The sequence below is a fragment of the Mandrillus leucophaeus genome, unplaced genomic scaffold (genome assembly GCF_000951045.1).
Source record: "Mandrillus leucophaeus isolate KB7577 unplaced genomic scaffold, Mleu.le_1.0 Scaffold1473, whole genome shotgun sequence".
NCBI classification, from domain to species: Eukaryota; Metazoa; Chordata; class Mammalia; order Primates; family Cercopithecidae; genus Mandrillus; species Mandrillus leucophaeus.
This window is the reverse complement of record NW_012101447.1, coordinates 183,418-198,770: the sequence shown is the minus strand read 5'-3', so window position 1 is coordinate 198,770 and position 15,353 is coordinate 183,418. Positions and strand designations below refer to the sequence as shown.

The window sequence follows — 15,353 nt, the reverse complement described above, 5'->3', positions numbered from 1 at the left end:
GACAATTCAAATCAGAACCTCAGCATATAAACAAAAGATGAAAATGAGATTGCTCTGAAGATGAAATTTTGTGTGTGTGTGTGTATGTGTGTGTCTGTGTGTATTTGTGTGTCTGTGGAGCATACTACATAGCCAAGACCCTTATCCACAGGGTCTCTCACTTCCTCTTATCTCCAAAATGCCCATTCTAATCACTTTTTTCTACAAAGTGGTCCAAGAAGACTTTTAGAACTCTAAAGCTAATGGGAACCAATTTGAAAACCATATAATGATATATGAGTTGTATTTCAACTCTAAAACATAGGATCCAAATCAAAGGCATTGATGTTTTTGTCCCATCATTCAAAATGCTTAGGAGAAACCACAAAGAAAATGGTCTTTTGAGTTTTCATTTAAAATGGCCACCTGATCAAAATTGGACTCTTCAGGTGTCACTCTCATTGTTTATTCCATACAAAAAATAGCCAAATTTAGAGATTTTCAACACTTCTACTCTTAATATATATGCAAACTCACTCTTAGTAATTATCTTAGTAGTCTTAGAAATTATCCTGGACAACTTACCTTATTTTTTGTATATCCAATGACATCACTTCACTTTAATAAAGTTGTTTTGTCATTTTGTTTATTTTTTTGACTCAATATTGATGAATTACTTCAAATAACACTAACAAAAACTAGATAACATTAGAGAATTACTGTTAATTATGTCATGTGTGAAAATGGTTTTGCATACAAAAATTAGCCTAGGGTGGTGGTGCACGCCTGTAATCCCAGCTACTTGAGGGGCTGAGTCATGAGAATCATTTGATCCCAGGAGGTAGAGTTTGCAGTGAGCCGAGATTGTGCCACTGCACTCCAGCCTAGGTGACAGAGTGAGACTCTGTCTCAAAATTAAAAAAAAAAAGAAGAAGAAGAAAAAAAAAATGGTTTTGTGATTATGTGAGAGAATGACCTCAATTTTTTGAGATTCAAGCTAGTGTCTTTAGAAATTGCTGATGAGTTGATGAGTTGAGTACTGATATCCTAATATCCGGAATTTATTTTTCAAGAGTTCAGCCCTAGACGGAAAGACATAGTGAACAGAGAGAAGTAAATATAGAGCTAGTTAGCTAGACAATTAGATAAGGCAAATATGGCAAAAAGTTTACAATTGTTAAATCTAGTTGCCTGGTTTATAGATGGTGATAGTACTATTCTTTTTACTTATGTTTGAAAATTTAAATAGAAAAAATTAATAAGTAAAATAATAACATATCATATATGAAGAAGCACCACATCTACTTACCAAACTAGTGAACCTAAATCCAGTTATCTAATCTATTAAGCACTACCTTGGAAACAGCTTGACCTGGTGAAATTAGGGCTATATATTACCTATGGAGCCTTCCACAAACAGTTTATGTAAAATCTCAAGGTCCTTGTTTCTGAAATGGGAATACTAATAGTAAATCCTTGGGGAGTATTACTTCTGGAACTCAGAATTAAAAAGGAGATAGTCTTAGTTGCATTATTAGGGCTATGAAATTATAAATAAAATTATAGAAATTGAATAAGAAAATGTATGTAAAGTAGCTAGCACATTGCTAGACATTTAAAAACATTCAATAAATTCGATTTGGTAATAGTAGGAGTTCAGTAGTAGTATCAGTAGTGGCAGTAACAATAGTAGAAGTTATAGTAGCCATTTTAATAGTAATAGTAGCAGTTTTAGTAGTATTAATAGCGATACTAGTAATACTAGTGGCTATAGTTATAGTAGTTTTGTGTCTTCCTCTGTAAAATACAGCGATGTATCTCATAGGGTTGTTATTAAGAGTAAGTCAGTTCACATGTATATTTATAACAACCTTTGACACCTAGTTAACCCTAACTAAATATCTGCTATTAGTAGAGTTGGTGGTGGTGGTGGTGGTAATGTTTGCAGTTGGATATGACATATTTGCTATATTATTTTTGCTTTCTCTAACAAGCCAAAAGTAAAGAAGAAAAGTTTTGTTTCATGGATATAGCATATATCAGACATATTTAATAATTTTTATGTTTATAAAACATATTCTTTAAAGGATGCACTTCTATCCAAACTTCTATATCTCTTTACTCTGAACTTGAATGGAACGAATTATTTAAGTGAGAATTATGAGCTCTAAGTTTTATCTAGACCTTTTCTGTACCATATAGAATCTTTCTTTGTTCACTAGGATTAATTCAATTTGTTAATACAACATAATCATTGAGACTCATTTACATTGAAGAAATGATTTTGCAGTTAGTTTATGGGGGAAGGTGAAGGAAGGGCTGGGTATTTATATGTTGGAAGTCTTTTGATTTAAACTTGAGAAACTTCTAAGTGGTCAACCACATATACACTTTGGAACATCCCTGAGCTTTGCTATCACAGTTTCCAGTATGTGATTCAACTCTCCTCATATGAAGGGAAGAATTTTGTAATTGAGCCAAGCTGTGGCTTTTAGTAAAAATATAGTGAGCATTCATATCTAATTTGTGGCTAGAATGTGCTGAGGCCCATGATCTTTACTTGCTTTGTAAGCGTTCTGCCAACCACTGAGAACCTCAACTTCTCCTGAGGTATGGAAAGTGCTAGTAGTATTTATAAAAACTTTAGGGGTGCTTTCATACATACACAACTATATTGGGAATGATACTTTGTATTTTTTCTTCTTTCCTTCTAAGAAGTTTTATTGCTACATGTTCACCAAATGTAGAACCAGTGAGAATAAACATTACAGTTGCTTCTTACTGTCTTATGCAAGTGGGCTTATCAATAAGAGTTAATTTTCAAACAAGTTTAACGTTAAACTTTTAAAGTAGTTTAATTAAAAGTCGTAAAAGAGTTTAGTGTGAAAATTAATAAATATAAATTTAGCATCATGTATTTTAGGATATAAAATAGTTTGTGCTTTTTATTACATGTGACAGTATAAGAAGAATGACCACATTATTCCTATCAGAATAAAATAACCAAATGTATAAACAGCACCATGTTTCAAAGAGAGTTTAGGGAAAAAAGATAGCAATTTCATTAAGAAAGAAAGAAGATTAGATACATCACATAAATATTTTTAAAAGGGCAATTATGATACCACAGTATGTTTATTTTTATATTACTTTCTGCCCTCAATTTTTTGTTGTAAAGTTGAATGAAGAAACATTTTAAATTGCTAAGGTGATTGTTTTGAAAATTCAAATCTAATGACATGACTCACTGAAAGAGTGGGAGTTTAGTAATAGGATTATCTTTCAATTAGACACCAAAGCAACCAAAGTACTGAGATCATTTAATGAATAAATACAAAAAAAGTGCTTTTTACTTATATGCAGACATTATTCTTTCCAAATATTACTATTATGTTGTGTCATAATAGTTGAAAGATTTTACTTAATACATTTATATTATTGAATATTTAGTATCAAGTGCATTTCAATTAAGGATGTCAAGATACATCAAAACAGTCTATTTAACAAACATATAATGTTTATTTTATTTTACCATAATTATTTTATATTTTACTTTTCCTAGTAAAAAAATACTTAGACATATATGTCAATTAACTTTTATGATAGTTCAAGAAAAACTCATATTTACTTTCTCTATATATGAGTCTTACTCTCTGCTTACCTCAAAAAAATTTAAATATAACTATAAGTAATAAAATAACATATTTTACCTCCTTTGTTAGATGAATTCTATTTAGTATGGTATAAGAAGTTAGGCCAGCTGCAAAGTTGGGCACAGTCCTCAAAACCACCCTCACTTCTGACACCAACTGCAAGTTCAAGGGGTTGTAAAAACCACCCTCAGTTTCCATGCTTCGCTAGAAGTGATTCACAGAACTCACTTAAAGCTATTATACACGCGGGTACAGCTTCTTATAGGAAAAGGATACAAATTAAAACTAGCCAAAGGAAAAAGCACACAGGGCAGAGTGGAGAAGTACAAAACACAGAGCTTCTATTGTCTTCTCCCTGTGCTGTTAAAATGCATTACTCTGACTGCTCTGACATGTGGCAGTGTGTTTGAAGTGCCAACCAGCAAAGCTTACTGAGCCTTTCTGTCCAGAGGTTTTGGGGGGACTTCATCAACTAGACATGATTGATGGACTCATTGCTCACATGGTTAATCTCAGTCTCTGGGTTGACTGATACCACATGAATCAAATCCCCTACCCTAAGTCAAAATGTCCTATTTGTGGCATGACCAGGCCCTTCTCTAAGACTCTACAGGTGTAATTAACTCATGCCCTAAATCACATGGTTGGATTTTCCAGTATGACCCAACTCCTACTCTATGACCAGACCCAGCTTGAAGACTATACAGGTGTGGCTAACCCATACTCTAAATCATATGATTGGACTATCCTGTATGACCCAAGACCTCCCAAGCAAAGAAAGACATTATAGAGATTACTTTCTAGAAGCTGAGGGCAATGGCAAGACCTCTCTTTGGGCAAGGCCAAATTCTTTACTACACTAGGGGTTGGAAAGGTTAGATGTTCAGTTTTCTTGTATGTTAGTGATATTGTTTTCTCTATAAACTTTCACGTCTTCCCAACAACCTTTCATTTTCTTATGAAATTAGTGTATAGATATTTGAAATATATCATTCCTAGTAGTTTATCTCACAGATATGGATAGTAATAGTTTTTCTCAAGTCAGTTATTTTATCTTATAACATTATCATTCTCATACCTGAAAAAAAATTTGAAATTACTAAAAGGATGTCTATTTAATAAAAACACTTTAGATTATTTTACTGTATCTATTCAATATTTATTTGTTGAATTCTATTATATGTCAGATATTACATTAAGTACTTAGTATGTAATAATGAATAAGACCTGGTTCTTTCCTTAAGGAATTACAGTCTAGTGGAAGAAATCAACAGTGACATGATTACAGTAGAAAGGAATAGTTACAATGAAAATGTACAAAGGGCAGTAACTAATCCAGCCTTACAATTTCAGAAATGGGAGGGGTATCCAAAATGTGGGTTGAACATTCACAGCCAATTAATGGAAGTGGGAGGTGGGGCAATCCAGGCCATACAAGTGATATATGCAGAAGTTGGCTGTGAGAGCACATAGCAAAGTATATCCTATTCACCGTGGCTGGGGCTCAGGAGTTAGGTGCAGGGGTAATCTGTGGAGGTTGAAGTTGTGTGTACTTCACTCTCACACAAGAAAAGCCTCATTATGTGTTTAGTATATGCTGTCACTGTCATTGGTTATATGTACTTGCTAACATAATTCTGAATGTAGCTGAAAAGAGGTGAATACATATTATCTTAAGAGCAGATACCAAAATTCTAGACAATTTGACAAGTTCATTCAAACAAGATATATTTAGTGTGATTATTTGCTTGGCACTGTGCTGGACTTGAGAAGACAGCACATGCAGCAGTATACATATACAACACAAGGATACAACATGTCTGCTAAAGAAAACAGACCTATTTCCTCACATCAGACTTACAGTCGGCCAGGGAGACCAACTTCAACCACATAATCACACAAGTGTTTAACTGCATTTAAGATATGTAATATGACATAAGTTTCATGGTAGTGTAATGAAATACAGAAAGGGGACCTGCCTAGTCCACAGAAAAGGTAAAGGCTTGCTGGAGAAAATGATTTGAACTGGTATTGGGTAGAGGTGAAGGTGATACGGGAGAGGGTATTGAGGTTATTAGGGGTATGAATCACAATTCCAAAAGACAAGACAATGTGGTGAACCAGAGATTGAAGAGAACAAGATGCATTTGCAGTCCTAAAAAGAGAATGTTCTTCCTGGAGAGCAGAGTGTGAGTGAGATGGCACACTAGCTGAGCTGGAGCATCAGATAGAGCCTAGAGAATGGAATCCAGTTGGCTACAATAATGCTATGGCTTTTGTCCCAGGAAAGGGAAATTTTAAAGGTTTCAGTTTATCTGCTTTTATGGAAACAAGTGAGTTGGGCCTACCTGCATTTTTAAAAGGTTATTCTAGGTAACCAATAGAGAAAATAATAGGGTGGAACAGTGGTAGAAGTAGTGATCAAATAAGATGTAGGGGTTCAGGTGAGAGATGTGGGGAGTTTGGATAAGAGGCAGTTGTGATAGAAAGAATGGATAAATTCAAGAATTTATGATGGGTTTATAAGAAAGTTGAAGAAAGGGAGGGGTTAAGAATGTCCTAGAAGTTCCTGGAAATTCAGATGACTAGAAAAAAATGAGTATTTGGGGAAGGAAAGCCAAATGCTATCAAGAAGTCAAATAAGACGAGTTGAAGCAGTGGGACTCAGATGAGAACTGATTGAAGAGTAAGAAATGAAGAAATGGAAAAACTAAAAACCGAATAGATATTGTCAGAATCCAAGCAAAAATTAAACAATCAAAGAGCTTAATATGAGAAAATAAGAATTATTTATTTACAAGAGAAAGAAGAGAAGAGAGAAATAAGAGATTGGTAGTAGGAGTGGCTGCCAACAAGATGGCAGAGCACTGGGAGAGGTGAAGGTCACTGGGAAATTCCCAATAAATTTATGGCCAACAGGGCTTTTAAAAACAGAAGTATGCAGTGGATGATACTTTTCAAGGTTGATTTGCCCTACTTGTTTTTGATATAACCAGTTCCAGCTCCTTCAATTGTTCAGTAAACTCACTTTACTAGATAACACTTCATGCTATTTGGTTTTATGATAAAATAGAGAAAGTGCTGAATTTCTAGTCTGGAGCTCCTTGGTATGACATAAATAAATAAATAAATAACAGACTAAGAAGACAGAAGGAGAAAACTCCCCTATTCCAGGAATTTGTAGAAATCTTGGGAACTGTTTCGATTTTCGGCCAATCTGTACCTCAAGGGACCAGAAGATCTCAACTAACATTAAATTAAGACTGGCTAATATCAGGGAATAAGGTGTGTGGCCACTGATCAGTTCTTTATGTGGAGATATTAGTATTTTATTTCAACCAACTATACCAGTATGCTCGCTCAGCTATTATTCTTAACCTCATTAATCTAGCACGGGATGCAGGCCCAAATGTTTTCCAAGAACTGGAGGGAACATAATATATGAAGAGGCTATTGGTAGAACCTATAGTGAAGCAAAACATTCACTCCATGTACAGGCATGATACATCATAGGTATCTAGATACTTATGACTGAAACAGTTAATCAATATTTTTGGTTCACAAGAAAACCAAACGTCCATTTAAAAATTGAGTTTTCCAAGTTTTAATTCTAAGAAAATATCTTGGAGATAATTAACATGAACTTTGACATGCTCCCGCTATCATACAAGCTGAGTGACCTTAGTTATCTTAGTTAAATTACTTGGATTCTCTAAGTCTCACTTTTATTGTTAATTAAATGGACATAGTAAGACCTATCTCATAGGGCAGTTCTCAAAAAAGGATTGAATAAAAGTGTGTGTGTGTGTGTGTGTATGTGTGTATGTATGTATGTATATATTTGCACAGACCAGGACCTGGTATAGAGTAGGCATTCAATAACTATTAGATATTTTTGGAAATTACATTGAAATGGTGTCTCATCATCACAAGCAAAATTTTCTCAAGACTCTCAAAACTATGTGTTGAAAACTCCTGGAGTCAATAGAATAGAGCATCGAACAAAAAACTCTTGTTCTCACAGAACTTATAATTTGTCAACAGAGTACTTGTTAGTAGAATTGTACATTTTCTCAATTTCTGCAAACATTTAGTATCTTTGTAAAATGAACTATGGCGCATATTAAAACTAGTCAATTAAATCAGCTTTGTGAAACCAAATCAATCATTCTTCCAAACCATATAGCATTTGTTTGAACTCATTGATACTGAAAACTATGTTTATTAGACCTTAATGTTTCTCTTTAAGAGATATCAATGAAGTAATTTCATCCCTTGAGTTTCTCTTGATATAACCCTCTGATTGTGGAAATAATAGAATGTTAAAGATATGAAAGCTAAAAAAAAACTTTATTAATAAATTATTCACTTTATTTTTCAGTTGAGAAACTGAAGCCTAGAGCAAGGACATACAGTTAGCATGTCTAAAACACATTCTTTAAGTGGTGTTCATTTTGTCAGGGGAAAAAAACCTACCTCTTCTAACTTAAATGCCATATAATTGGTGAAAAATGTACTGATTTGAATAATTGCTGTTTTTGCTAACAGCTGGATTCCAATGGGGAACTGCTTATCCGAAATGCACAGCTGAAACATGCTGGAAGATACACATGCACTGCCCAGACAATTGTGGACAATTCTTCAGCTTCAGCTGACCTTGTAGTGAGAGGTAAGAGTTTCGACATTTTAAAATTACAAAACCAAAGGTATTTGACTTGCATAAACATGTATAATCTTCTGGTAACTCTAGTGCAAATTCTTATATATTTAGAGTCTCAATTCCATGCTTAAGAATGGAGCTTAAGCTTCTTCCCATGCCTAAGAATGATCTATGCCAGACAAGTAGTAAACAACGCTGATTTTGTTTGTTTTACTAACTACATATATTCTAGAAAGTTTCGCCACATACCTCCTACTAAATGTTTATGCTTTGAGACTTACCAAAAGCTCTCATTTCCTGCTAATACTTTTTAGTGTGTTGAGTATAGTGCTGTTTCCTTTTTTATTTCTATGGAAAAAAATATATACGGATGCTGTTTTTACCTCAAGTGTTATATATTTTTTGTCTTAAAGTGTAAAGTTAATTTATACATGTATCATGTTTTTATTTGTTGCTGGTTTTCAAATTAGTGTTTTTGTTCTTATGAATAATATAATTGAGATTGTGATGGAATACACATTTATTGAAAATGCAACCCCTTTGCTACTGGCCACTACCATAGCAGTGAGGCTGGCTGGGAACACAGCACACCTTGTTTAAAATAAATAGCTCTTCACTGACTGCCCTTTAGCTTAGCACCCAAGAAGTACCATGTGTTGACCCCAGCTTATTTACCTTTAATGTCTCACTTCATGTAGCCAACTCCAACCATCTAACTAATCCACAAAATTACCCTTTAACTTCCATGTCACTTGCTTTATTCACAGTATTCCTTCCATGTCTTTTTCTTATCATTTGTTACCCAAATCTTATTCATCCTTCAAGGCCTAGCTAAAGTATATACTAAGTTCATGAATCCTTCTCTTGATTTCCCCAATATGAGCTCTTATCTTCTGAATTTTCATAACATACATTGCTTTCTCTCATATGTTTTATAGCAATCGGTACACAGTTAGCTCCTCTCCTAAGTTGTAAAATTCATATATGTATTTTTTTAGTGAATGGCAGAGTTCCTTTGCATTGTTTCATAGCTCTCTCTTTCTGTCTCAGTGTCAGTTAAAATTACTATTTTTTCACATTTCACCTACTAAAAATATTTATTGAACATTAATTGCACATTTTGCCTTTGTTTTTCACACTGTCAGAGAAATAAGCAATAAAATGATATTTGTGGCTTAATTCTGCTTCCACACCTGAGTCAATATAATTTCATTCGGTCTCATGCAGCTCCTGCATTTCCCTCTAGAGCAATGTTAATATGGGGTCCCTAAGCAACACAGGGCAAATGCTGAAAACCCTTTTACTCCATTTGAATATATTCTCCAATAGAGTTATAAGAAGTCTAGTTGAAGTTTCTTCATTAGAATGAACTTAGAAATACATTCCATAAACCACTTATTGAATAATAACAAATAAAAATGAGATTGCAAAATCCTAAGTCAAACAAAGTTCATTTAGGTTCAGTATTTTCATTTAAAGTATTTTGTTATCTGGGACATTGATTGTTTTCAGGAATTATTAGGGAAAGGGATTAGAGGGATTAGTTCACTATTCTTCCTAGTCAGACCACTAGCTGTTAAGTCATTTCCAGAAGTAGCCAAAGTGTATGTTTAATTGAAATTGCTTGCTTATGAAAATAATTAGCATTAATGTTGCAGTAGGAGTTATATCACAATGTGTGGACATCAATGTGTTCATATGATTGCATGATTACATTTTAGTAAACTTCCTGTAGTATTATCATAGAATGTAATATTCAGAATGAAGAGGAGTTTTACAGATAAAATGCAAGGGTAGTCATGATACTGTCCACACATACTTAGGAAATTAATTATCACCACTACATGTATTTTTTATAGAGAGTCAATAAAAAGAAGCTATAAGCAGATATTATGCAGAAATAAAAATGTATTTTCTTTTAGTCCCAGGAAAAATGCCTTAAAGTGGCAGAACCCGGTGAGTGCATTCAGTAGAAATATGGTACAGCATTTTAAGTCCTTGCACTATAGTAGGCTGCTAATAAAACCATACAGGTAAATGAAAATACTGCTTACCTCTGTTAAAGTCAGCAGAGTCATAACCATTCTTCAAACTTTATTTCTAATAATAGAAAAAGTATTCATTTCATAGCAAAAGAAATTTGCAATTGAAATAGTCAAATATATTTGACTATTGCAGAACTTGTGTCAAAAACATATATAAAGTAGATGTTCTAATATGCTTTATATATTTAAACCAGAAGGTATACAATTAAACAGTTGTTTTTATTTTTTATAATAATGGTGAGTAATATATAAGACATGCCCTGCCTTAAGTGATATTATTATTGGTCTATTTACTCATTTAATTATACTTTTGTATCTAGTTCAGGAAATCATAACCTGGAGTCTATGTACAGGCTTTAGGGGATCCATGGACCTCCAGAAATTGTACATAAAATTCTATTTGTATGTACCTTTTCTTGGGAAAATGATTTGTAATTTTCATAAGATTTTTGTAGCCAGCAATGTCCCACAGGATTAAAAAGCTAATCTATTCTTTATTTCCCCATCTAGATCAAGACTCTCTAATAAAATAAATTGAAGAGATGATTATTCACTTCATGCAAAAGTATAAAAAACTAATAAATTTCATGTAGTTAAATCTAATAGCACATTTAGATTGTGAATTGCTTTTAAAAGATTCAATTTGCATTCAACCCTTCAAAATTACATGTTTATAAAAAATATTAAATATGCTATGTAGTAGACAGTAAACCTCTGTAAGAACTTTCCATATTTGAGATGGACTAATTTTAGTCCATATTCAGATATCGGTAATCTGAACTGCAGCTGCTGAAATTAGTGCAGTGAGAAGGATAGTAAACAGAGTAGAGGGGAAAGCAATTTCATCTGAGGATCACTAAGAAATTTTTTAATAACAAAACTAGTTCTGTGTATAAATGATTATGCCTTATCAGTAGACTGAAACAAAAGTATAAATATTTAGACATAATTAAGACTGTGGATTTCTTTTAGCCTACATCACCCTGAAGGAAATGAATACATAGTAAGAACAGTGTTGCTGCCCTAATCAACATGTGTGTGTGCATGTGTGCATGCATTTGTAATTGTGGGTGGGCAAGTGTGAGTATACGCATACAGCATGATGAAAGTAACTTATATCAGAAAAAAATGTGTTTTAGTTTATTCCTTGCCTTTTTAGTGTATATTGAGCTTAGAATGTAAGCAGTCAAATGGTTAAATCTGAATGCCTGTAAATATAAAACTAAAATTAAATATAGGAAAAATATAGTCAATGGAAAATGTAGCATTGGATCTGATTTCTTGGGGCCTTTTACTGAGAGCAAACACTCCCGCTGTGAGTTTTTTGTGTCATGTATGGATTTAGAAATGAAGAAAGCAGTAGCAATTGTCACCAAAGAAAAACAATCTGTAGAAAATGTCCCTGATAATCAGATATGAACTATTATAATTCTGTAAAAGCATAAATGTGTACTTATGGAAAGCTATAGCACTTTAATTTATTTACCATCTAACTGGGTCCAAAGATGCTTGAGGAAAAGAGGGCAGTAAAGTTGCATGCATTGTCTGATCCTCCAGCTCTGCAAACAACTTCAAATCATGAGATTCTATTGGCCATGTAATTTTCACTTTTCTTTTCCAAGGCTGGCTTTTATATGAGTTATATCTGTTAACTTTGGCAATATTTCTGTTAGTCTTTCTACAGTATAGAGATTATTTTTGCAAGAGTAACCTTTCTTCAAACACTATTGTCCAGGAGGTCTAACATATAAAATTGAAGATGAAGATAAATAAATAAACATTTGTGTCCTCACAACCCTGGCAAAAGCAGATTATCTACTCTGAAATAGGACACCTTCAACCCAGCCCCCTAAGGATTCTAACAAATTTAAATAAATAAAATATGAATCTATATAAAAAATGAAAATTGATGGCCAGGTGTGGTGGCTCACAACTGCAAACCCAGCACTTTGGGAGGCCAAGGAGTGCAGATTTCTTCGAGACCAGCCTGAGCAACATGGCAAAAACCCGTCTCTACCAAAAAACCAAAAATAAGCTAGGTATGGTCGCAAAAGATTAAAATGCTATGCTTGATATGATGATATTTAAATAGTTTGTAGAAGATTTTGTGAAAGTTAATTTTTTTCCTATGAAGAACACATATTGACATCAATTGGAAATAATGTTGTTGGCAGAAAGAGTAATTTCAGAATCACCCCTTTAAGAGAGGGGTCTGTATAATATAGCGGAAGGAATTTAGAACTTAAATCACTATAGATTACTTAATATTTAAAAGGTCTTAAATATGTTGCCTTATGTTTAAAATGTTTAAAGTATTTATATTTTAAAATGTTAATATTAATATTTAAAATGTTAATATTTAAAGGCCTTAAATATGTTGCCTTATGTTGCCTTCGTTTTAAAATAAGAACTAGGTATTGTACTTCAGATGTTTTTAGGTTTCTCGTATAAAAATCCACATTAAGGGTATTGATACAAATTTCCTCTGTTGTTGCAATAAAATTTTTACTTCTTAGGTCCCATAAAAGTGTATTTCAGGTTGCTTCATCAAGTGAGTGTCTGATGCTTGTGAACAGCCCTGTTTGAATATTTTTTAGCAAACAACATTTCTAAAGCTCTTCAACGAAAAGAGTGTCATTTAGAGGCAAAAGTTTTGCGGGATTTATACAGCAAGATTTATTTTGGAAACCTATGTGCGGCTTGCCAAATCTAAATTCTCATTCATGAGTGCACCTTTGGACAACATTCAAAAATAGACCATAAAAACCCAAATAAAAAAGAAATTAGGCTTTAACTTGTACATGTATTACAACTTTCTCTGGTATTTCTGATGTATTATAAATATTTTGGCAATGCTTCTGGCTTTTAGGAACACTTTCCTGCCACCTGGGTGAACAAAACATGTTTGCCACTGAAATTGCCAAAATAGAAAATGCAATTAGGATTATATCTTATCTACTATATATTTGTTACATCTTATATATTACATTAAATGACGTTTCTTCACTCAAATCTGAGTTTAAAAGCAAACAAAAGAAAAATAAGATGACTTTACTATCTAAACTTTTTCTTTTGGCCTGGTTCTCAACTCTAACATATGCTGTATAGAATTTTAAAATGTTTTGGAAAAACAGTAGCTGAAACTAAAACAAATAGTAAGAAAACTCTGTAAATCATTTTATCCTCAAAAGAAGTTTGTGTTGTTTACATTATTACATTAGAAGCTTATTTATTTTTACCTTATGTGGAGTTGTATTTAGGTGAAAACACCATGTTAGTGAGTGTGTGTGTGTGTGTGTGTGTGTGTGTGCAGCTTTCCACTTTATTTCTAAGGCAAAAATACAGTTACAGAATGGAGAGAGATATTAGCTAGAGGTCATCTTTATTGATATACTCTGTTAAGGTTTTTATTGCTTAGCCTAATGACGTGGTTACCAGATTTTTTCTTAAGAAGGCTATTTGGTTGATTACTAAACCATTTTTAAACTCTTGGATAAGTTAAGGTAACACGGTGGAACAAATAAATAAGCCTGATGGAAGCTGTCAATATACGTTTTAGTTTGGATAATATTGTAGTATTTTAAAGTTCTATAATAGTTGCCTAAAGGTCTTTTTATGGAAAATGCTCTTGAGTATTTTATTCCCAGCTGGTTTACATTAGCAGAGTTAATATCCAGAGTATCCCACTGTTCACTATCCAGACAAAATTAGTTCTGAAGCATTTACTTGGAGATGATGGTCCAGGCAAATTACTATTCTTTTTTGTAAGAAATACGGTATAGATAAACATTTTCTTTCTCTAAGATAAAAGTGTTCTAATGGTCCTTTTATTGGCAAATCATGTGTTAGTTACATCTTTTCTCCTTACCACTTTTTCACAGTAACTACATGAAATCTCTCCATTTATGTTCAAATTTGAAAATACAATTTTAAATGTAGAATTAATCCTATAGGTTATCTAGAAAGTTCCTACACCTTCATTTAACAACTTGGACTCTGAGAGAAAGAGTTCCTTCCCTGTATGACCCATCTACATGGTGGCAAACAATAATCTTGGGACCCCAGTCCAGCCTTCTCATTGTACTAGACTTTCTCCAGAAAGTATGGATAAATAAAAGCTATAGTTAATTTCTAAAACTCACTATACCAGAAAGATTATCAAGTCTATTCTGGAGCTGGTAGGACAAATTATTTTACTAATTTTTACTAAATAGTAAAAGTTATTGATTTCAGTTTCTGCTCTTTGCTCTTTCTGTTCCCACTATCTAGCATATGCTAATACAAAATATATAATTTTAAAAATATTGTAGGAAAAAATAAAGCCAAAGACATGCATTATAAACAGATATAATCTCTAATTCTTGGATTATTTAGGGTTCTATTTGTATGACTAGCTCAGGGACATTGGATATTAATAAGGGCCACAGGACAGTATGTTGCCATGTGTAAAGTTTCTGGAACTCTTGGTGGTAAATCAGATTTTAGGCTTCTGTGGTATCTAGCATAAATGTTCACGTTGTGTTCAAGAATTTTTACATTGAACATTTTCTTAAATAAGCAAATATGGGTTTATGTTTGAAATTATTATTAAGGTAAGCCAGGCCAAAATAAATTAAAAAGGACTTTTAAATTAAGCAATTTAATTATCATGTAGTTGGGAAGAATAGACATAAAGGTTCCATGTAATACACACACCAAGTTAAACAGGCATGTAAGTATACATACCTCATCACACCACACACACACACACACACACACACACACACACACGGGAAGAGATCCAGAAAAGAGACACATATATAAAGGCAGAAAGATCTGGGTCCAAATCATCACAGTCAAAATCAAAGAGAATGGTTGAGGTAATTTTTCAAGTATTTGGGGCAGAAAAACACACATTTACCTCAGATATTTGGATAATTGCCTCTGCTTTCCACTTGCTTTGGCCAACGAAGTCTTGCCACAGAGACAGACTAAAGATTCCATCTCATCAGCCTTGCAGGACTGAGACAGGAAAAT

General features: G+C 33.2%; 1 protein-coding gene across 2 annotated transcripts in view; it reads left to right on the top strand.

Moving 5' to 3' along the window:
• Window positions 1-15,353, top strand: part of CNTN1 (contactin 1) — a 348,227-nt gene that overhangs the window by 231,117 nt on the left and 101,757 nt on the right. For both annotated transcript variants that reach the window (XM_011974652.1, XM_011974653.1), the window contains one exon: window positions 8,181-8,301. In XM_011974652.1, coding sequence (XP_011830042.1) covers window positions 8,181-8,301 — 121 coding nt within the window. The remainder of the gene's footprint in view (window positions 1-8,180; window positions 8,302-15,353) is intronic.